At 36.5% G+C, this 24,771-nt stretch overlaps 1 protein-coding gene across 5 annotated transcripts in view; it reads left to right on the top strand.

Moving 5' to 3' along the window:
- The window catches only part of LOC143243849 (E3 ubiquitin-protein ligase Rnf220-like), a 43,409-nt gene that overhangs the window by 2,498 nt on the left and 16,140 nt on the right, over positions 1 to 24,771 (top strand). Inside the window, exons 1-3 of one of the 5 annotated variants that reach the window (XM_076487562.1) lie at positions 7,968 to 8,345; positions 11,893 to 12,487; positions 24,069 to 24,195. In XM_076487562.1, the coding sequence (XP_076343677.1) occupies positions 8,247 to 8,345; positions 11,893 to 12,487; positions 24,069 to 24,195 (821 nt within the window). In that variant the 5' untranslated portion in view covers positions 7,968 to 8,246. Of the gene's footprint in view, positions 1 to 7,967; positions 8,346 to 11,892; positions 12,488 to 24,068; positions 24,196 to 24,771 lie in introns of those variants that run through there. The other 4 variants (XM_076487563.1, XM_076487558.1, XM_076487561.1 and 1 more) reach the window with 4 other exon arrangements.

Here is a 24,771-nt window from a genome sequence, read left to right as displayed (position 1 = left end):
TATTCAAGTTACATCCAATGTATAATATATGTATTACTCTAGCTTCACCTAATGTCTAGTACAGTGGTTCTTAACCTGGGTTCAAGCGAACCCCAGGAGTTCGGTGAGTCAGTCTCAGGTGTTCGACGGAGGTCAAGACAGTGTGTGTGTATATGCAAAAACGGCTCGTTTGGGTTAAGAAAATATTTTACACAGAAGAGCCAACAACGTTTCGATCTTCTTCGGTCATCGTGTGTGTGTCCGTTCCGTTCACATCACTCGTAATTCGTGACGTCATGCTCTTCTTGGCCATTATTAGCTGCGGCTGATCACGTCACATCACTTGGCCTTAATATCTGTGCTGCAGGGAACTTCGTGCGCTTAGCAGTCGACTTGTGACTGTAGTAATCGTGCGTCATTTGTGATATTTTTCCTAATCTTTCAATCCCTTCATACTAACTATGTCGAACAAAAAGTGGTCGGACGAATACGTACAATATGCATTCACGTGTATAACGGAACATGATGGGAGTCAGCGTCCTCAATGCATGATTTGCAATGTCAAGTTGAGCAATTCTAGTCTAGCACCGGCAAAACTAAGAGAACACTCCCTAAAGCTGAATGGAGATGGGAAATACAAGAACACAACGCTTGCTGAATTCAAGGTAACGCGAGCCAGGCTCGATGAAAAGGCTACTTTGCCTGTTTTCTGCTTTGTACCCATTGACAAACCGATCCTAACAGCATCGTACGAAGTTGCGTACTTGATCGCAAAGCAGGGCAAACCACAAACCATTGGTGAAGCACTCGTAAAACCATCTGCGTTGAAGATGGCGAATATCATGCGAGGAAAAGCTGTTAAAATTAAGTTATCCCAAATTTCTCTTTAAAATGATACCATCAACAGCAGAATAGATGACATGAGCGATGACATCTTGACTCAAGTAGTTGCAGATTTGATTTCAAGCCCAGCAAAATTCAGCCTTCAACCCAAGAGACGACTGACGTTTCCAATCTAAGCCAGCTTGTTGTATTCGTGCGCTATGTGAAGAACGACGAGATAAAAGAAGATTTTTTTATTTTGTAAGCCTCTTACAACAACAACTAAGGCAGCAGATGTAAAGAAACTTGTGGATGACTTCTTCAGAGACAACGATCTTTTATGGGATATAGTTTCTGCAGTTTGTTTGGACGGAGCTCTAGTCATGCTGGGACGAAACTCTGGTTTTGGTGCGCTGGTGAAAGCCGATGCACCACACATCATTGTAACGCACTGTGTTCTGCTCAGACATGCGTTGACAACAAAAACCTTGCCTTTAAAACTGGCAGAAGTATTAAAAATTTCAGTGGAATGTGTGAACTTTGTGCGAAATAGTGCCCTGAAGCACCGCATCTTGAATAAGCTGTGTAATGAAATGGGCTCTGAATTCGAGGTACTTCTGTACCGTTCTAAGGTTCGGTGGTTATCTCGGAGAAAGGTGCTGAATCGTGTTTTTGCCATGCGTGTGGAATTAGCCCTGTTTTTGCGAGAGCACCAACAGTGTCATGCAAATTGCCTCGAAAAATCTGAGTTCATTCTCATTTTGACGTACATGGCCGATATCTTCAATGCTCTCAATCATCTCAATCAACAGATGCAGGTCGGTGGAATCAACATCATCGAAGCGGAAGAAAATATGAAGGCTTTTAAAAAAAAGCTACCGTTATGGAAACGACGAACAGAGAATGATAACTTCGCAAACTTTCCCCTGCCGGACGACTGTGTAAGTAAGATCGAAGATGTGTCTGAAATCGGAGACATTTCTGTACCCAAGGAATTGAAGCAAGCAATTGCCATGCACTTAGATGAGCTTGCAAAGTCTCTCGACGGATACTTCCCCACCAGAGAGTCATATCCAGCATGGGTGAGACAGTCGTTCACGTTTAGTGTTACGACAGCAGATGTCAATGATGAATACTTCGACGAAATCATTGAACTTCAGCAGAGCCAGGTTCAACAGCAACTTTTCAGAACAACAACGCTCTCAACGTTTTGGTGTCACCAAATCATAGCGTACCCTCTTATTGCTAAGAAAGCCCTTGAGATACTCATACTGTTTGTTACAACGTATCTTTGCGAGCAATCCTTTTGGAGGATGGTAGACATAAAAACGAAGAAAAGGAACAGACTTTGTTGCGAAAATGATATGAGAGTGGCACTTGCCAAGGTGAAGCCGCGCATTTCTGAACTTGTCTCTGAAAGGCAACAGCAAAAGTCACATTGATTTGCAGTAAATATTCATTGAGTTCTGTTTTTGTTTTTGTGTAAAATTCATGTTTTGTTGGTTTTGTTCTTTGAACACAGTGATATTGTGTGCAACTGATGCATGGTTCATTTTGTGTACTAATAAAATATCTACTTATGTTTTGAATTTGAAAAAAATCATATTTTATTTTTCCAATTACGAAGGGATCAGTGAATGCCAGTACGAAACTTCCGGGGTTCAGTACCTCCAACAAGGTTAAGAACCACTGATCTAGTATGAGTATTATTCTATCTACACCTAATGTATAGTATGTTTAATATTGAAGCTACATCTAAAGTATGGTATATTTATTACTCAAGCTACACGTAATGTCTAGTATGTTTGTACTCTAGCTACACGTAATGTATAGGATGTGTATTTCTGCAACTACACCTAATGTCTAGTATGTTTAGTATTCTAGCTACACCTATTGTGTAGTATGCATATTACTCTAGCTACACCTTATGTATAGTATGCTTATTATTGAAGCTACACCTGATGTGTAGCATACTTATTATTGAAGCTAACCTAATGCCCAGTATATTTAGTACTCTCGATACGCCTTATGTCTAGTACGTCCCAGTATATTTAGTACTCTCGATACGCCTTACGTCTAGTACGTTTATTACTCAAACGACATCTAATGTTTAGTACGTGCATTACTCTATACCTAATGCCTACTATGTTTAATACTGTAGCTAAACCTAATATCTAGTATCTTTAATACCTTAAGTAACATTATGCCTGGTATGTTTAGTACTCTATTTATACCTGATGTCTAGTTTTTAGTGTTCTATTTACACCTAATGTCTAGTATGTTTAATACTCTATTTACACCTAATGTTTATTATGTGAATTACTCTAGGTGCACTTAATGTCTGGTATATTTAGTGCTCTATTTATACCTAATGTCTAGTATGTTTATTACCCTATTTACACGTAATGACTAGTATGTTTAGTACTTTATTTACACCTTATGTATAGTATGCTTAGTATTCTAGCTACACCTAATGTCTAGTATGTTTAGTATTCAATCTACACCTAATGTATGGTATGTGTATTACTCTAACTACACCTAATGTCTAGTATGTGTATTACTGTAGCGACACATAATGTCTAGTATGTGTATTGCTCTAACTACATCTAATGTCTTATATGTGTATTATTCCAGCTATACCTAATATTTAGTATGTGTATTATACTTGCTACACCGAATGTCTGGTTTGTTTATTACTTAAGCTACACCCAATGCCTAGTATGTTTAGTACTCTAGCAACACCTGATGCTCAGTACTCTAACTACACCTAATGTCTAATATGTGTATCACTGTAGTTACACTTAATGTCTAGTATGTGAATTACTCAAGCTAACCCTAACGTTTAGTATTTTTAGTACTCTATTTGCACGTAATGTTTAGTATCTTTAATACTCAAGCTACACCTCATGTCTCGTATGTTTAGTACTCTATTTACACCTATTGTCTAGTACGTTTAATACTCTTGCTATACCTAATGTTTAGTACTCTAGCTTAACCTAATGTCCAGTATGTTAAATACTCTAGCTACACCAGTCTAGTGTGTTTAGTACTCTAGCTACACCTGTCTAGTATGTTTAGTACTCTAGCTACATCTGATGTACAGTATGTTTATTACTCAAACTACACCTAATATCCAGTATGTTTAGCGCTCTAGCTACACCTAATGTTTAGTTACTCTAGTATGTTGAGTACTCCAGCTACACTTAAGGTTGAATATGTGTAGTGCTCTAGTTAAACATACTGTAAACCGATCTATCGTCTATTACTCTCTAAAACGTCTTACTTTTACGAATTTTTCTAATGAATAACTAATTAGAAATTCTAAACATTAACATTAGCTTGATGTATGTTTTCTGATGTATAGTCACGTGCATGATCTAAAAATGTTCCTCTGAAGGAAAGGAACATTATCGACTCAGTATATTTTCATACCTTAAAATGTCACTTTTTTCTGTGTAGTTGAAAGTGGCTACACTCAGATGGTTCTTCTCAACTTCTAGTTAAAGACATTACCACTCGGGGGTAGAAATTGTCTCAAATATTCTACTTTAGTTGATTCTTAAAAATAAAGTCGATAGCAAAATTACACATTTTAATGTTTTTCTTTCCAAAGCACTTGTACTGTACATATTTTTTAAAATATATTCTATTTTTATTTTGTGCCAGTGAAACAGTGTGCCATAAAAAAACAAAAGTCACAACATGTTTAAAACTCTTTATACCGATCTGAAATAGATTGAAACAAACAAACTAAAAAACATTCCTTTGTGAGAATTGATATTTGTGTGGTTCTTGTAGCCCTGCTATAAAAGTATAGTTTATTTATTTGTATGTCAGAATGGCTGGTATAGCCACTTTTATTGAAAAGGAGAGAATAGCTTTTCGACTTTCATAGGTCATCTTCAGGTGCTTTTTTTCTTAACCTGAAGATGACCTTGGAAGGTCTAAACATTTGTTCTCTCCTTATGAATAAAAGTGCTAATACCCATACTGGTTCTGAGATACATTTTTATTTCAAGTGGATTTCTCGTCATCAAGAATTTGTTTGCTTTTTAATTTTGGGCGAAGCTACACGAAGACAAAATGCGCTTGCCCTTCCTAATTTAGCAGTGTAAGACAAGAGGGAAGACAACTAGTCATCACCACCCATCATCAACTGTTGGGCTACTATTTTTACCAACGACGAATGGGATTAATTGGGACTTACAACACCCTCACGGCTGAAAGGCCGAGCATGTTTGGTTTGACGCGAATTCGAACTCAGGACCGTCAGAATACGTGTCAAGAGCGTTAACCACCTGGGTATGCCGGAAAAGAACAAAAGAAAACGTCCCACGCGTTTGGATTGACATTTAACATTTTAGGTTATGAACTGGATGATCCAGGTTTTGAGTACCGATGGTGCTTATCATTTCAGTTGTAAATGCGTTTTTAGAATGAAAGCTTATCCTCTCATTATGTCGTCTGGCGCTTGGTTGTTTTGACTGGGTAAGCACCACACGGATAATCCAATGAGTGGCTTTGATAAAGAACATAAGAATATTATCTGTTTAATATATAACACAAGTATGAGAGACGACTTGGTTTGATGTGGTTTATACACAGAACAAGTGTGACAGACGACTTGGTTGGATGTGGTTTCTACATAGAACAAGTATGACAGACGACTTGTTTTGATGTGGTTTATACATAGAACAAGTATGACAGACGACTTGGTTTGATGTGGTTTATACATGGAACAAGTATGACAGACGACTTGTTTTGATATGGTTTATACATAGAACAAGTATGACAGACGACTTGGTTTAATGTGGTTTACAAGTTTGACAGACGACTTGGTTTGATATGGTTTATACATAGAACAAGTATAACAGACACCTTGGTTTGATGTGGTTTATACATACAAGTATGGCAGACGACTTGGTTTGTTGTGGTTTATACATACAAGTATGGCAGACGACTTGGTTTTATACATAGAACAAGTATGACAGACGACTTGGTTTGATGTGGTTTATACACAGAACAAGTATGACAGACGACTTGGTTTGATGTGGTTTATACATAGAACATGTATGACAGACGACTTGGTTTGATGTGGTTTATATACGGAACAAGTATGACAGACACCTTGGTTTGATGTGGTTTATATACGGAACAAGTATGACAGACACCTTGGTTTGATGTGGTTTATACATGGAACAAGTAAGACAGACGACTTGTTTTGATATGGTTTATACATAGAACAAGTATGACAGACGACTTGGTTTAATGTGGTTTACAAGTATGACAGACGACTTGGTTTGATATGGTTTATACATAGAACAAGTATAACAGACACCTTGGTTTGATGTGGTTTATACATACAAGTATGGCAGACGACTTGGTTTGTTGTGGTTTATACATAGAACAAGTATGACAGACGACTTGGTTTGATGTGGTTTATACATAGAACAAGTATGACAGACGACTTGGTTTGATGTGGTTTATACATGGAACAAGTATGGGAGACGACTTGGTTTGATGTGGTTTATACATGGAACAAGTATGACAGACGACTTGGTTTGATGTGGTTTATACATGGAACAAGTATGACAGACAACTTGGTTTGATATGGTTTATACATGGAACAAGTATGGGAGACGACTTGGTTTGATGTGGTTTATACATGGAACAAGTATGACAGACGACTTGGTTTGATGTGGTTTATACATAGAACAAGTATGACAGACGACTTGGTTTGATGTGGTTTATACATGGAACAAGTATGGGAGACGACTTGGTTTGATGTGGTTTATACATGGAACAAGTATGACAGACGACTTGGTTTGATGTGGTTTATACATGGAACAAGTATGACAGACGACTTGGTTTGATGTGGTTTATACATGGAACAAGTATGACAGACGACTTGGTTTGATGTGTTTTTCTTAAGTTCAAATATGAAACTATTTTATCATATGTAAAATCTTGTATAATAGCATACAGCTACTAGTGGCGCCATATGGTGAAGAAAGTAGTTATTATGTTTCTTTATTTACACCTAGATACAAAGATATAGTAAGTACAGTCTGTGTGTTTTATCATCGTCTTTCTGTGTTACATCTGATTTACAGCTAAAACAACGGGTTTGTGTTGATGAATATGTAATGTTATTTACTTCTGATTTATTGGATGAGTGACCTCCGTGACGAAACAGCTGTCACCTAAACAGGTTTCTTTCTACCTTACTTTATGAACTATTGAACTTTGTTTTTCTCTCCTGCACACATAGATAAATATAAATACATTTTTCACATTTTATAGTGACGGATACTGGTGGTCCTCACTCATTTATATTATTGTCACAAGTCGTACAATATGAAATATTTGTTAAGACTTTTCCGTAGGACTGTATAACATGAATGGGATAATTTCCTTCTTAAAGTCAGGTTAACAACAAGAGTTAGAACCTTAATGTGGTGAAATATAGAAAGTTATAATGTGAAACAATACGGTAGCTTTGTTAGAATAGATTAATGATTACCTTCCTAACACAAGTACCACTGTAGGATAGGTAACCAAGTGGAAGTTACCACACCTGTAGCTTTGTTACCGACTACCTTCCAAACGCAGGTACCATAGTAGGGTTCGATGTGATAAAACATAGTAATATGATCATAATAACCCATCAGGGGTAAACGTGAACAAACGGTACTGTATGATTTATGTGATCAATGAATAATTTATAGTGAAAGATGCACTGTGGCGTGTCTTCTGTGTGCCATTACTCCATAACTTACTTCACCTTTGTAGTAATATTAATATCTCAATAGTAGTTTTTATTACAGTATTAGAACAAGTGTTGTGGAAATTATAAATATTTGTAACAACTGACTTGTTATTATGGTAATTCAGTGAATAAAATTAAAGCATGTTTGGACGTGATTACATTGTACAACAGAAATAATGGAATCTATAAAATATTTTGTGTTTATTTTCGAAATTCCTCAGGTTAGAACGTAAACAGAAAGCTGTGTGTTACTTGTATGTGTAATTTTATTGGCTTAAAGTGTGAAAGCTCTTGGGAAGAGAAATCGTCTGTGAAACATGGATAGAATGCCGCTCAGCTAGGACAAGAACGGCGGAGGGGGGTAGTCCTCAGATTTGTAGTCAAACGACTTGCAGTAAAGATGTGACCCTTTAATACTGTTTATTCGGAAATCAGTCGTTTGTAAGGGTAATTGTAGAGTTAGGAAACGCGGTGGAATTTAACTGGCCATTTATAGTCACATGGCAGTCGGGTTATCACTGGGATAGTGTCGAAAGAATCGCTTTTATTGCACGAGTTAGTCCTACCGCGGAACACTCGCTGTTCGCTAAAGTGCTATCGCTGGTCGACTTATTAACAACTCCCTCTACGTTAGGCAGTTAAAGTACTTCATAAAAGTCGGTGGTTCTGTTTTCTCATGCTTGAGGTTTCCTTAGCAGGCCCGACACAGCTGTTCCAGCGGCTCCTACGAGGTTGTCGGCTGAATGGGCGACCGGAACGTAGGACGAAGAATCACGTGAGTCAATACGTAACACAGCAGGCGCATTGAATAGCTATATTAATGACTCGCTTTAAATGTATTAAAAATTACTACACAAAAAACTAAATTATCAACGTCGCTCCAAAAGTCAGATTAGACTCATAATTACATCGATTAGCACGTTACTAAAAAAACATGTTTACAGATTAGATGGTTTATTTTACCATTACGTTCTCTGTTAACTCTTATAATGCATAGACAGAGTCTATTCAGATCCAAATGTTCAGTCCAGCAACAGAGGTCTAGAAGTTGCTACCTAACCTCTAGTCTAATCACTTCACAACTAACTCAAATAACGGAGCGCGAAATCCAATAAACAAACCATCCTTTGTTTAAACTGTAGTAAGTTTCCATCACTAGAATATAACAGACTTCTTTTAAACCTGATTTTCAGGAGTGCGTGTTTAGAACAATAAATTAATGAAGAAATCGCTAGGAAGGGTAATAGGTATTTACTGCAAAAAATGTATCTAATGCACAACTCTTGTTATATTTTCTTTGTTTGTAGTAAAAGGCCTAAAGCTATAGAAACAGCTGTCTGTGCTGTGTACAACAGAACGGGGTTTAAGAAATAGGTTTCTAGTGTTAAACGTCCGCAGGTTGACTGGCTATGCCACTCAAGAAGACCTCGTGTCAGCGATCTCACAGACAAAGTACAAGAGTTACTTGCTCCGTATATGTCTACATCATACCACATGGTTGAACACTTTAAATCATACCACATGGTTGAACACTTTAAATCACACCACATGATTGAATACTTTAAATCGTACCACATGGTTGAATACCTTAAATCATATCATATGGTTGAATACTTTAAATCATACCACATGGTTGAATACTTTAAATCATACCACATGGTTGAATACTTTAAATCGTACCACATGGTTGAATACCTTAAATCATACCACATGGTTGAATACTTTAAATCATACTACTTGGTTGAATATTTTAAATCATACTACTGCCATACTTTTCGTGCTTCCTGTTGTGTTCAAACATCAGTTGATTGATCGATTCGACAATTCGATTGTTTTGTTGTGTCAATTTCGTGGAAGCGGACGCAGCCGTGGAATGACTGCTCGTTTTTTGGAAGACGTTTTTAAGAGGACGGGAACAATTAATGTAATAGCAAATACAGGCACGAAGCGAGGAGAGGGCTATTGACCAAATGTGTATTTCTTCTATAGAAGAAGAATTGATGGTGGCACATGTCCCTGGTCGTTACGTCTGTGAACCGTGGCTCGAATGGCAGATAACAGTTGAATACTAGATGTCAGAACTGCTTGGGTCGTATAATGTCTCATGATACAAGCGTGTCGAGATATCAGACAAATATATACAATACAAATGGATTTATTTGTCAAATAAAAACATGAACTTTTATAGGAAATATAGCTTGGAGTGTAATACCATAAACTGTCATTAATGAGAGACAAAAAACTGGAAATTAATCAAAAAAACATTTTATATTATTCAACCCAGTGAAAAACAAGTTATGGTTTATCAATAAATTTTTACTTAAAGCGCCATCTAGAAAAATATTATTTGCTTAAACGTTATTTTTCTATCAGGTCAGTACAATTTTTATCGAATAATTTATTGTATGCCGCTATATTAATATCGTTTTAGAAATGCTAACAAAGATTTCTGTTTCACTTTGAAACAAACTAGAGGATCAGTGTATTTATTCTTTAATTTCGCTAAATGGACTCAAACATAATGAATTATTTCTTCCAAACAAATGTTAAGGGATGAAAACATTGTTTTATTGAACGACAAGGTTGTTATAAGTTAGTACTCGTGAGGCTAATATGAGAAGAAGAGATTGAGATATATCACACTGGTTTTCATCTTCTCACATTGCAATATTAAAGGTATCTAAAATATATCTTGGTCAGATTTAATGAAAGTGAACAGCTGACGTGAAATAAAATCGCATTTTAAAAACGTTTTCTTCTGTTCAACATTTATTACAGCGGAGCTATTTTTATGTTATACTAATCATGTTAGCTAAACATTCCATGTGTGAAGATGTTTATGTTACACTAATAACATTATGAACCAAAATTTTTACTTTTTCTTGTTCCTGGGCAGAAAGTGTTATTTCCCAATTGCTTATGCCTAAAGTAAATGGAAAATATTTTTTTTCTCTTCAAACTTTGCATTTGTGACCTGGGTAATGAAATTTTCAAATTTACCAATTTTCCAGAAAATTACAAGTAGATTCAGTGCTGAGTAGCTGATACTAACTGTTCGTTGGTACAAGAGTAGCCCAAGAGTTGGCGGTGGGTGGTGATGACTAGCTGCCTTCCCTCTAATCTTACACTGCTAAATTAGTATGATGAGTATGGCTGGTAGGTTATCGGAGACTTCAAAATGGTGGCATTTCTGATGAGTCTCCAAGTTTCCCTGTTATCTTTTGGGACAGCAGAGACACCACAGCTTACTACAACAGGAAGCACTGGCCACAACCGGCCGAGTTTTCTGTGGGGAGGCACAATATCAAGTGCGATCCACTAGTAGACCTCCAGAAGGTGTTGTTCCCACCATTGCACATAAAACTAGGTCTTATGAAACAATTTATCACAGCTCTTGATAAGGAGTCTGTAGTCTTCAAGTACCTTCGAGACTTCTTCCTAAGCTGCCTGAGGCAAAGGTCAAAGCTAGTGTCTTCGTTGGACCACAAACAAAGAAGATCCTGGAGTACACAGAATTCTCCAAGAAACTCAATAGGAAGGAAAAAAAGCTTGGGGCAGCTTTGTCGCAGTAGTTCTGGACTTCTTGGGCAAACAAAAGGCCGAAAATTATGTGGGACTGGTTGAAGCTCTGGTGAAGAACTACAGTAAAATAGGCTGCAGGATGTCCAGGAAAGTCCATATCCTTGACGCTCATCTTGATAAATCCAAGAATAACATGGGAGCATACTCAGAGGAGCAAGGAGAGCGCTTCCACCAAGATATACTGGACTTTGAACGCCTCTACCAAGGGGCGTATAACGAAAATATGATGGGAGACTATATTTGAGGGCTGATACGTGAAAGTGATTTACATTACAGTCGCAAATCTCGAAAACTACTCACTTCTAAACATTTTTGTATAACTTTAGTATAAATACATGAAATCTTGATTCATATGTTGTTTTATGTAAATGAAAATGTGCAAATTTGCCCGTTTTTACATAGAAAATAGGTTAATTTCTAAATTTCATTATCCAGGTTACAAAAGCAAAGTTTGAAGGGAATAATGGCCATTTTCTGTACTTTTACAACACAAGCAATTAAGAAATAACACATGCTATCCAGTAACAAAATTTCTGTTACGTAGTGTAATGTTAGCTAAATATTGTTGGTGTGAAGATGTTTATATTACATGAATCATGTTAGCTAAATATTGTGTGTGTGAAGATATTTATGCTACACTAATAATGTTAGCTGAAGATTGTGTGTGTGTAGATGTTTAAAACTGTTTATATTAAACTGAACTACCTGCAGTAGATTAATCCTACTTTATCGTTTTACAGTTGTGTATGGGAGGGCTGGAACCCTCAGTTTACCTCACATCTCAGCCAGTTGACGCTGCCCAGCTCAATTTGCAAGTGCAGCGCCAGAAAGATCCTGTCTATCACACACCCTTCACGTCAACGACAGCTTTCCCCGTTAGAACCATGTTTGGACAGACAGACACCTACCCCACCCTGCCGACCCACCTTATTCCAGCTTCTTCCTCCATTATAACCCCCCCTTGTCTCGACAGGCAAGTGAGCTTCCTCAACACTGGAGCAGGGGGGACTTTTAGATCCCTGGGGGTTTCGAATGATCGCAGAATTAATGGATTTCACGCGTCTGCTTTTATCCCCACAAAATGTTTAAAACCCGACAACTCCGACGTGTCGTCGTCTCATTATTCGAGTTCATCTTTCCTAACTCCCCCGGACAAAAGTAGCACCCCATCCTTACCAGCGGGGTTACCTTCTCCCGTTCAGGTTAAAGAAGAGTGCTCAACCGACACGCCGGTCATCTCACCGAAAACACACGACCGACTGACCGAAACTCAAGCTTCTGACACCGATGATCACGTTGACCGCAAGACGTCAAATGGAAGTCGTCCTTGTCAAAGTAAGAATTTGGTTCACAGTGTTATTTTCACGTAATACTGTTAATATATGTATAACTCACCGTCGATAATCGTTCAGGCATACTTACGTATTGTGTTCTACAACTAAACAAAATGTCTTTAAGGCTGTGATGTCTTGTAGTTGTTGTTCTGTTGTCCACAACTATCAAATCACACGTAAGTTTAACTGCTGACGTAATGTTAACAATGTTTTAACAGAAACGTGGTTAACTGAGTATGCTAACAGTTTTTCAACAGAAACGTGGTTAACTGAGTATGCTAACAGTTTTTCAACAGAAACGTGGTTAACTAATTATGTTAATAGCGTTTCAACAGAAATGTGGTTTGCGTAATTACTGCACAATCGCTCGTTGAATTCTCAAATACTATGTTTGTTTGTTTTTAATTTCGCGCAAAGCTACTCGAGGGCTACCTGCGCTAGCCGTCCCTAATTTAGCAGTGTAAGACTAGAGGGAAGGCAGCTAGTCATCTTCACCCACTGCCAACTCTTGGATTACTCTTTAACCAATGAATAGTAAGATTGATCGTCTCATTTAAAGTCCTCACAGCTGAAAGGGCAAGTCTGTTTGATGGGACAGGGATATGAACCCACAGACTGCAAGTCGAGCACCCTACCCTCACTTGGCCATGCCAAGCTATTCATGTTTGCTACATGATTTGGGTACTGTATTGCTTGAAAACTAGCCCCTACAAAATAAGTCTTTTTCTGAGGGAAAGACAAGATGGATGTAAATTTAATTTTACCAACGAATAGTTGGATTGACTATCACATTATACCGCCCCCACGGCTGAAATGGCGAGCATATTTGGTGTGACGGGGATTCGAACCCGCGACCCTCAGATTACAAGTCGAACGCCTTAACCCACTTGGCCATGGATATATGGAAAATGTTAGTAGCTGTAAGGTAAGCTGCACTATTTCTTTGCTGATATGGAAACACTACAACGTATGTTATACAACTTTAGGCCTAGTGAACTTTACTAAAATGTTAAGAGACGTTTTTATCAGATTAACATGGGAATCGACTCTGTGAGAAATGATTTGAGTAGTCCTTCGTTTATAAACAAGTCTTTTACTAACGATGGGCGGTTCTTACGGGATTGTCTTGGATTTCAAAAAAGCAAAATGGTCTTGTTCTAGGGTTTCACTTTAGATCTTTAAAACCAATAGATCTTTGTCGGAAGTATATAATTTGTGTTGGGTGTAATTAAGATGCCATAAAGTGAGGCAAGTGGCTTCATTTCAGAAACAGATAACCCTAAATGTGGTCATCACCCCGACCACCAGGATCAGCCTGAGGACAAGCTCCTTTGATGTCTTACCGACAAAAGTCGAGAATGTTTACAATGTTCATGTAAAAGAACGGCGACCAGGTTTATAGAAGGTCGTGTCCTGGAATCTTCTGATATAACAACAAAGCACCAACATGCACGTGTGCCCGAACTGCACGTAGGATTACTGTTACCCTGATCCATGTTGATTCTGTGTTGGGAAGGGCCATTTGTCTCACTTCTGTGTGATCTTTACTGGATGTTTGTTTGAAATACTTGTGACATCGAAAATATTTAGAGCACGTGTGAAGAGAACAAGTGACTAGTTCAGTACATTTTACCAAGTTCTAGATCAAGCTATTCGAACTTGGAGCCAAAACAGCAATAAAGGTTATTATGTTATAAACCATGTCACTTCACTATCATGAAGTGTATAGTGATGAGACAGCAACAACTAGACTCAACTACACGAATCACATTACATGTTTTACATGAATCAGACATTAAAACATGACATGTTTTACATGAATCATACATTACAACACTACAAGCTGTTGTCTTCCAGTTGATCCATTACTGGCGTTCTGCAAAGCGCTGTAAACGGACAAGTCTTTAACTGAACTATTCTAAAGCAGACGGTCTCCAAATACATCGGTAGAAGCCAATCAATTCCTATCATAATACTGTATATCATGCCCAGTAATGCTGCAGCAATTGGAAGCTGACTAAAACTACTAATAATGGCAAAAACTGTTTTTGGCTCGGGCTAAATATTCGTATTAATGTGCTCTTTGGAAAACAGTTTTAGTGAACTTTCAACAGTTTGTTGACGTAATTCAAGTTTCTTACATGTTTTCGTTGTTTATCCGCTCTGTTCAAAGTCGTGAAAGTTTTTATGGACTAAAACAGAATCGTTTCCAGATTTTGATGATGTGGACATGTTTTTTTACGGACTGACCACCAGGCTGCTTTACAGACTGTAGTATAACAACTAGTATCAGATTCAACCGTGTAACTTATAACACTGGTTACTTATGAGTGTCACAAAAAATAAGAAAAGAGACAAAGGACTAAAGACAAGAGTCATATGATATAACAAGGTAAAACAAATATGATATAACAAAGTAAAACAAATATGATATAACAAGGTAAAATAAATATATAATAAAGTAAAACAAATATGATATAAAAAGGTAAAATACATATGATATAACAAAGTAAAACAAATATGATATAAAAAGGTAAAATAAATATGATATAACAAGGTAAAATAAATATGATATAACAAAGTAAAACAAATATGATATAACAAGATAAAACAAATATGATATAATAAGGTAAAACAAATATGATATAATAAAACAAATATGATATAATAAGGTAAAACAAATATGATATAACAAAGTAAAATAAATATGACATAACAACGTAAAACAAATATGATATAACAAGTTAAAATAAATATGATATAACAAAATAAAACAAATATGATATAACAAGGTAAAACAAATATGATATAACAAGGTAAAACAAATAAGATATAACAAAGTAAAACAAATATGATATAACAAGGTAAAACAAATATGATATAACAAAGTAAAACAAATATGATATAACAAGGTAAAACAAATATGATATAACAAGGTAAAACAAATATGATATAACAAGGTAAAACAAATATGATATAACAACGTAAAAGGAAATAAATGAAAAAACATCCTATCGACAAGATTCTGATTATAGGTGTCAACTTGCAGTTTTGTCACTGGTTTTGTTCTGATATTTAAAGGCTGTGAGATAGACTTATGTGTTTGATGCTATACCCGAATTAGAGATGATATGTTTCTGTGTAGTGCATTGTTTTAAGTTTACTATTGTCGCAGAATTTAGGTGATGTGAGACTAAACTGTCTTTTCTTGGTTTTGGGGAAAATTAATTTGTCTTATCTTGGTTTTTGGGAAAGCAATATAGTTATATGCCTCATCTTTGTGTGTGTAAAGTGTAATCTATATTATATAGATGTTCTGTAAAAATATTTTCTGGTAATCTTGTCTGTTTTTGTTGTCGATGTTAACTCATAAAACTGTCTCTTCTCTCTGATCAAATACAGTCTTCAAGACATAGAAGATGCCGTGAAGTAAGGTTGATGGATTTAGTTGTTTGCTGTCGACCGGCTGCTTATAATCTAATAACTAACCCCAGTTAAATTTTAGAATATGTGATAGTGTCGTAAGTTTGGAAGAAACACGAAAACAGCCCAGGAACCCCTTCATACTTAAGCTGTAGGGTTGACTGATTTATTGTGGAACTAATCCTTCGTAGGTTTCATTTTTCGGGTGAATATAAAAGGCTGTGATTTGATGTTACAACTAATAACCACAAAGAGATGATAGCAGTCAACGTCTCCTCATCATTCATAACCATTAGTCATTGTGAGGACACAGTAATCTTCCACAAACCCCGTGTTTGCTATAATCCACCTTCATTCCTTATGGAACAACATGTATGAGAGACGAGAGCAGTCAGTATCGTCTATGAATCATTATACTGGATGATTCTATGTTGTCAGTCTCTTGTGTTTTTCTGAGTGCTTTTGTGCATCATATACATGAATATGTGTGGTCTTGAATATTGGTAACGCAGATGGCTGGAAAAGTGCGTCCTTATCAAATTGTCATTTACAGGGGCTTACAAAGCTGAGATAAGCCCCCCCCCTTCTTTAAGGATGTTAAAAGTGTTCGCTGAAGTCTTTCACAGGCCCAAATTTATCCAAACGGTCGAACACATAACAGTGGAGATGAGGAATATTATTACCAGCCACGTCTCACCTGATCCAGTCGACAATAACCGTGTTAACACATCTATCATTATGACATCTGGCCCAACCCTAGTTCCTTAGATTTAGTAATTTCTAGAATAACGCTAGCCGTGGTTGATATGACTAGTTCATCCGGCTTAAACCGTTTGTTACATCTTGTTGTTCCTCTGGTTTTCGTATAAGGAAGTATATACAGTTTGTTGCTACATGAGCATTACATAGTTTTTGGTCATGTTATTCGGTTCGCACACAGTATTTATTCTATGAGTTTAACATGACGATCTAGGCTCTGAACAACGAATATAGAACCGTAATGGTCAAAGTCACAGTGACCGCTTGTAAAATCACACTTATGTTAGTCAAAGTTACACTGTTGCTGGTCAGCCACAACTGCTAGAGTTGGATAAATATAAGTTTAGTTCACTAATTATCCTTTTTAAAAGTTATGGATACTCAATCTTTGTTCGTACCTATGACCATCTTCTGACAGTTAAAGAACGGTAATTTGAGAAATATTTATATTGGTTCGTATCTCAGACTCAATGGTACTTCAAGGGTGTTTTTTTTTCCTTTTTTAGGGGCATAAGGGGACAAAAAGTTAGTTTGGGGAAGAAAACAAAAATCAGTACTTTCATGTTACTGGGGGGTCATGATGTGAGGAAAGAAATCTTAAAAGTCAGTATCTAATGAAGGAGACTACTACCCCTCAGATCGAGTGGACACGTCCCATAAACACAACTAGACCATTACTTCTAGAGATGTAAACTGGTCTGAAAGAAACAACATCAACATGGATCTCTTAGTTCCTGCTTATGTTGTTGCTGCTTAATAAACCTTATTAGATTATGCTATTGACAGTATGATTCACTACGCTGTAGTGGAATGAAGATTTCTGAGCTTTACCCTTGTTTACTGACCCTTATTAGCTATAATATCAATATAATATTTGAAACAGTTTCAATAATTTTAGAAGTATTTTGAATGTTTTCTATATAGTCTCTGTTATATAATACTATATGTCTAAACCATTTTTTAACATAGTATTTGAGCTTGGCATGGCCAGGTGGGTTAAGACGTTCGACTCGTAATCTGAGTTTTGCGGGTTCGAATCCCCGTCGAACCCAATATGCTCGCCCTATTTATAATGTAACAGTTAAACCAACTATTCGTTGGTAAAAGAGTAGCCCAAGAGTTGGCGGTGGGTGGTGATGAATTGCTGCCTTGTCTCTAGTCTTACACTGCTAAATCAGGGACGGCTAACGCAGATAACCCTCGAGTAGCTTTGTGCAAAATTCAAAACAAACAAACATAGTATTTGAGAATTCAACGAGCGAATGCGCAGTAATTATGTAAATTAATTGATCGTGTTGTTTATTAGATTCTTGTATTCAACGCTGTGAGTTTTCATATTAAAAAACACCCAGGTGCACTTAGATATGTTGAGCTATTTTTATATAAACTCATCAACCTGTCCTTCGTGAGCTGTGAGGAAAGACCGTTATAAAAGTAGCTTTGTCCTGTATCAGAGAACGATATTTCTTTTCTCGTGCATTTAAGTTTTCGAAACTTACGCTGGTAGTACAACAACTGGTTCGTGTCTACAAGTACGTTTCTAACGAAGGAAATGGAATTTTCCTTTTACATTTCTGTAAACGAATTCAGATGGTATTTACGTTTTAACAGTTGGTAATAATGGAACCTCTCAGCACCTTGGAATGAAAGTGAGAGCGAATAGGGAGATACTGGTTTGGAGGTTTATTTATTCAGGTAGTATCTTTCACTCGCGATATGCCATGCGTGTCTCGTGCCAGCAGCACGAGCGGACTCGCATGACACAGCTGGACCTCTCATTGCGATTATTTATTTAGATTAGGGTGGTAATCATTAACTACTAACAAAACAAAACTGTCGAAAACACGGAGTAAAACCAGACCAGAATGGCTTCACCAGGTGGCAGAACCTCTAGTGGAAGGCTGCGTCGACATTTTGTTAGGTTTAGCGATGACATGAATAATAACCATCACTACCGAGAACATTCCAACTTGGTCGTTTTGACCGCTCAGAGAGAGTTTATAGTTTTTGTTACACTCTCGTGTGATTGTTCTCAGTCTGATAACCATTTCACAAATTTTCAGAAAATCCTTTGATGTTACGAACTGACGTATCTTTAGTTCATCGGTTGTTTTATATTTCATTCAGTCGTTAAAAATACATTTAGTGTAGTCATGTTTAATAATCCTGTAGTTGTCCCGTTTCTAACAAGAATAATAAACTGTATGATAATCATTCGTTATAATTACAAAATTTTAAACGTAATTATAATAAGTTTAACATTTAGTAAGTGCACACTTCCAAGGTGGTGTTTGTGTTTTTCGGTAAAACGAGAGTCGGGTTAGGCTTCATAACAAAACCGTCTGCTTCTATATTTCATGACGAAATATTTCGGATTATTTCTCCATACTTGGATAAACCTAAAATGGTGAATAATGTTTCTGATTTATGGGTATTCGTAATTTCTTGGCCTGCCCACCACGAGTATTGGAACTCACTTTTGGAGTGTTTTGAATTTTCAGACTTATAGCTGAGCAACTAGAGGGCAGGTTAGAGAGTTTGCGTGTTTGCAGTTAATGAGAAAGCTACACAGTGTTATCTGTGCTCTGCCCCCACCACGGGTATTGAATCCCGGATTAGAGAGTTGTAAGTCCACAAAACTTCCGCTACGCCACTGGGGAACAAAATAGAATATGAAGGAATAATAGAAATATTTATTGCTATGGAGAGATAAGTTACGTTTATTGTTACAGAGAGATAAGTTATGTTTATTGTTATATTGAGACTTCAATTTATATTGAGACTTCAATTTATATTGCAGACAATCAAAGAGAGAGAGAGGGGGTGATTCAAACCATCTTAATATTTAAAATAAGGATCAATTCAGAAAAAAAAAACGAATCACTCAGTTGATCGAAGTGTAGCGACCACTGACCTCCCACTTCTGGACTTGTATAACAATCACAATTACCAAATATCGTCTTAAGTTTCAGACAGAGTTAGGATTTATTAATTCGTTCAAATACAGTAGCGCGTGACTAACATTGAATAATTACGTAGATCATAACTAAAAGTACCTTTTAAATTAGTCAAGTTAATTATATAAACAAACTGACTAAAAGTGCATAACATCAAAACGACTAAGGTTTGTAAATATGACAAGCTGACTAAAAGTACATAACATAAAAAATACTAAGGTTTGTAAATATGGCAGCTCATAGAACTATTAGTTATATACATTTTTTTGCAAACCGTGTTGTCGACCGTAAACCCAGTATAACCTTCTGAAAGTCGGTAAGCTTAGGAAACGTTCACACCGGACCTCATTTAAAATACGTGTCCTGAGTGTTAAGATTCAAGACAGTTGAAAAACTGTTGGGTAAATGGCATTCTGCAGATATTTAAGGAACGTATATGTGGTACAAAGAAAAGAGAAAACAAAAACAAACTGGTCGGATCCTATTTGACTTCACATTTCTTAGAAGAGAACATTTTTGTGTTTCTACAGTTTTGAAACGCCAAGTATACAATGTGGAATTTATAGACTTTAAAGTTGACACCATTCTTTCATTTCATGACGACTTTATCTACCTGAATGACTCACCACTCTTACTTTTCTGATGGCTTTATCTACCTGATTGACTCACCTTTCTTTTATTTCATGACGACTTTATCAAGCTGAGTGACTTGTATTATGTGTTACTTTCCTTGTGGCAGCTGTTGTGCGTGTTAGAATTTTGTTTACTCTTTATGGTATATATTACCACAGATTTATATTTTTAGTGGGTGTTTTATATATACATTGAGAATCATTATTTATAACAGTAAACTGAGGACAGTGAGTCGAAGTTGTCGTGTTAAAGTGTAATGATTTTTCATATGATATTAAAAACCTTAAAGGTTACTATAACACTCAGCAGTGTTGTGTACATCTTTCGTCCATGATGTTATATGTGTTGTTAATGTTTGAATAACATTTTATTTCCACATATTACCATTATGTAGCAGCCTGTTCGTGTGGGGTCTCTTTGTTTCCAGTACACGTAACTCCTCTCTCTTTCGTTTTTTCACGTCACCAATATCTCCAGTAGTATCTCAAGTTAGGAAGTACGAAATTGACAGCTGTGCGTAATTTCTTTTGTTGTCTCAACCGACAATAGATGGCACTACGTGGTTGTTAGGTTCGTGTTGTCATCTAACGATCAGTCAGAATTAATGGCGTGGATCGCTGACCGTCTTTGGATCTGGAGTCATTTAGAAATTTACTAAGGAGTTTTGTGTTAGTAGTGTACGTTAGTTGTGTATGTCAATAGTGTATGTTAGTTGTGTATGTCCTCCCTGGTTAAACAGGTCATCGACTTTGTTTCACTGCAGTATTTCTCTAGAGAGTTAACAATAGGCTTTTGTTAAATAAAATGTCAGCTTTTATCCCAAAATGCTTTATTTTTAACGCTCAAGCACATGAACACTAAAGAAGGATACAATGTAGAGCTCAAACCGTCATGCATTGTTAAACCTAAACATTCTTGAAGCTAACGTAGAGAAAACAACAGCAACAAAAACATTTAATAAAAACGTGGAATAGAAAATCTTTGTTGGCTCCAACTAAACTAAGCCATTAACACAATATATACATAATTTTTACATTTTAGTGGGTCGAATTTTCACCTAACACAAATCTGTAATTATAAAAATATAAACTTGATTTGATAGACGGACAGGGTTGAAACAGAACGATAGTTATGTATTGTTAAAGGAATAATATTAGATTGTTGAAGGGAATGACGACACTTTAGTCTAAGAAGTAGTCTTAAAGAAATAATGATAAACTGTTGCAGGAGTAGGAACACTTAAAGCAGCATTGTTTAACAGATAGTGACATCTGGTGGGGGCCAGAGTTGAGTGAAGGTTAATATATTAATTACTGTAGATTTTGAAAGTTTAGTCAAAATCCAGAGACGTTAAAGTTGAGCGATGTTTGCTTGTTTGAATTTAGCGCAGATAGCCCTTGAGTAGCTTTGCCGTCCCTAATTTAGCAATGTAAGACCAGAGGGAAGGCAGCTAGTCATCACCACCCACCGCCAACTCTTGGGCTACTCTTTTACCAACGAATTGTGGGTTTGACTGTCACATTATAACGGCCCCCTACGGCTGAGAGGGCGAGCATGTTAGGTGCGACCGTGATTCGAACCCGCGACCCTAGGATTACGAGTCAAACGCCTTAACACGCTTGGACATGCCGGGCCAATTTGAGCGAGCCCGATACATATCTATAAATAATACATTTATGAAAAAATATCGAAAAATTATTTTTTTTACAACTCAATAAATTTTCTAGTACTGTATATTTGTCAATTAGACGAAACATTTAAGTTTTAAAAAAGGTAAGTTCAGCAGGTGTTGGTCAAAACGTTAAATTTTTAGTCGAATTATGTTTTATCTAAATCAGTTTATCTGAAGTTATATCTCAGTTCTTGCACGAAAATTAATCTAGTATTATGATTACGTTTCTGATGTGATTTTCCATCAGTCGTTGAAAATAGTCGGTAATTTAATTTAGCAATTTTCTAACCCTCTCTTGTCCGTTAGATTTGTCCCACAAACTTATATGTGTCGAGTTGTAACACAGGTGGAGCCTGTTGTCGTTTTTAGTAGGAGTCAGAGAATGAGTGAAATGGGCAATGTTTAGTTTCAAGAGAACCTGATTGTTGTCGGTATCATTAGCCCGTTAATAAGAAGGGTGTTAGGAAGATCCTGATTGTCGTCGGTATCATTAGCCCATTAATGAGAAGGGGATTAGGAAGGTCCTGATTGTCGTCGGTATCATTAACCCATTAATGAGAACAGAGTTAGGAAGTTCCCGATTGTCGTCGGTATCATTAGCCCATTAATGGAAAGGGGGTTAGGAAGGTCCTCTCTAACCAATGATAGACCAGTTCGTAATTCTCCAACTAGCAATATTCATAACTCGACATCAACAAAGAAACAAACCAATGGGATCGCTCATACAATATGCTGGTTATTGATGACTGATTGAATGGCTGGAACAGTCGCGTTCTGTTGTTAATCTTTACAATACTTGCTACAGGAGCTGTGCCAAGCAACTGTTCCACATTCTATCAGATAATTTAATAAAAATACTTTGTCTAATATATCTAATGTGTACACACATTACGTATATACAAGTATTTTATAGAACATGAACCACATAACTGTTGTATTATACAAGTATTTTATAGAACATGAACCACATAACTGTTGTATTATACAAGTATTTTATAGAACATGAACCACATAACTGTTGTATTATACAAGTATTTTATGGAAGACGGTTTGGTATATTAAGATGTGAATTACACACGGTTTGCCCCCCGCTAGTACAGCGGTAAGTCTACGGATTTACAACGCTAAAATAAGAGGTTCGACCTCCTCGGTAGGTTCAGCAGATAGCTCGATGTTGCTTTGCTGTAAGAAAATACACACTCGCACACACACGGTTCAGAAGGTTAATGTGATACAGGGTAACGTGAGGATTACATACGGTAGGTTAACGTACAAATGTTCACAAAACACAAACTGAAGAAATTCTTGTTTGAACGTCTGCCTTCTGTTTTAAAGGTTAAACTTCAGATACAAGTCCTGAATCTACAAACACTATCTCGGCTGTATTGAACATTAGTGTCAAAGAACACTTTGATGTGTTTACACGTGTAAACAGTTGCCATGAACAAGTTGCTAAAGGTCAAAGTGTAGACACATGTATTGAAGATTGAACCTTACTAACAGTAAACAAAACAATACGATACACACACACAAACATATATATATGATATTGTGTAAGGTGTTTTATTTCAGATTCGTTGATAACATATAGATTCAAGTACCACTCATATCCTCGTCCATAAGCACGTCATATCCACATCCTTCTCGTATAGCTAACATTACTTAGGAATCCAATAATTATTCAGAGAAGAACGTTTATCACAGATTAGTAACTTTTTTTGGTGTTGGAAATGATTTTCCATGTTGAACAGCACGTGTGACAAATGGGTCTCAGCTGAGCGAGCCGTGCTCCAACCTGTTCTCTATAGCAGTTGTGGTACCACTCTACGATCTCATTAATTAATGTTCATGGTTCATCGTCTCCACTTTAGAACCATGATAGCATTCATTAAGTGGCTCCCACCGCTATTAATTACATTATCTCTTGGCTTCCGTAGTACATATTAACATACAGTAAAATGACTTAACGTACGTACATTACGTGTTCCTGGTTGTTTTTACAGTTAACGTAAGCTAGTAATTACATGTTAAACCCTCGCTTTGCTACTACCGATAAAATTATTTGTAGAAATGAAGAACTATTGTATATCATATATTTTTTAGTTGATTATTTATATACATTTTATTTTACGTTATAGAGGAAAAGAAAAGGGATCTGTCGGACAATCAGTCGTCATCTTGTCCAGCGTGTGGAGTGACCATAACTTCCGGGGAAATGTTATTACATTTTGGACAGGAAGTTCAACTTTTAACTAAACTAAACAAGTATGGTTTACCGACACTTGTCCAACTAATGTTTCGATAGCTAACATTCTAAGTAGGTCATATTCAAATTGTTACAAGTTAGCGATGAAATGTGTATAAGTTTTCCAGTGGAGAAATTCGAAATGTATCGTCAGATATAATAAGACAACGAACTCACGCCGCTAGAAACCGGGTTTCGATACCCATGGTGGACAGAGTACAGATAGCCAGCCCTTCGTGTAGCTTTGTACTTAATTTCCAAAACAATCAATCTAATCTATGAATGAAACTTTAACATTTTAAGAACTGAAGCTGTGAAAAAGGGTGATTTAAGAACTGCTGTTGGTGAAAGGATAATGAACAAAGAAGTGTACAATAAACACAAGAAGAGCTGTGTCAAAGTTTTGTAAAATAAATGTCCACTACGCTAACCCGCTGATCTTTGAACATAGATACATGATTTTTTTTAGATTTAGTTTTTGTCCAAGAATAATGATTCCAGTTCTTATAAATGTCTCTCCGCTAGCTAAGTATGTACGACAGATGTAATCATATTTAATGTATTGTGATTTGATAGAGAAATATTGATTAATATTC

This window comes from Tachypleus tridentatus, chromosome 2, assembly GCF_004210375.1.
Source record: "Tachypleus tridentatus isolate NWPU-2018 chromosome 2, ASM421037v1, whole genome shotgun sequence".
Lineage (NCBI taxonomy): Eukaryota > Metazoa > Arthropoda > Merostomata > Xiphosura > Limulidae > Tachypleus > Tachypleus tridentatus.
This window is presented reverse-complemented; position numbering and strand designations above follow the sequence as displayed.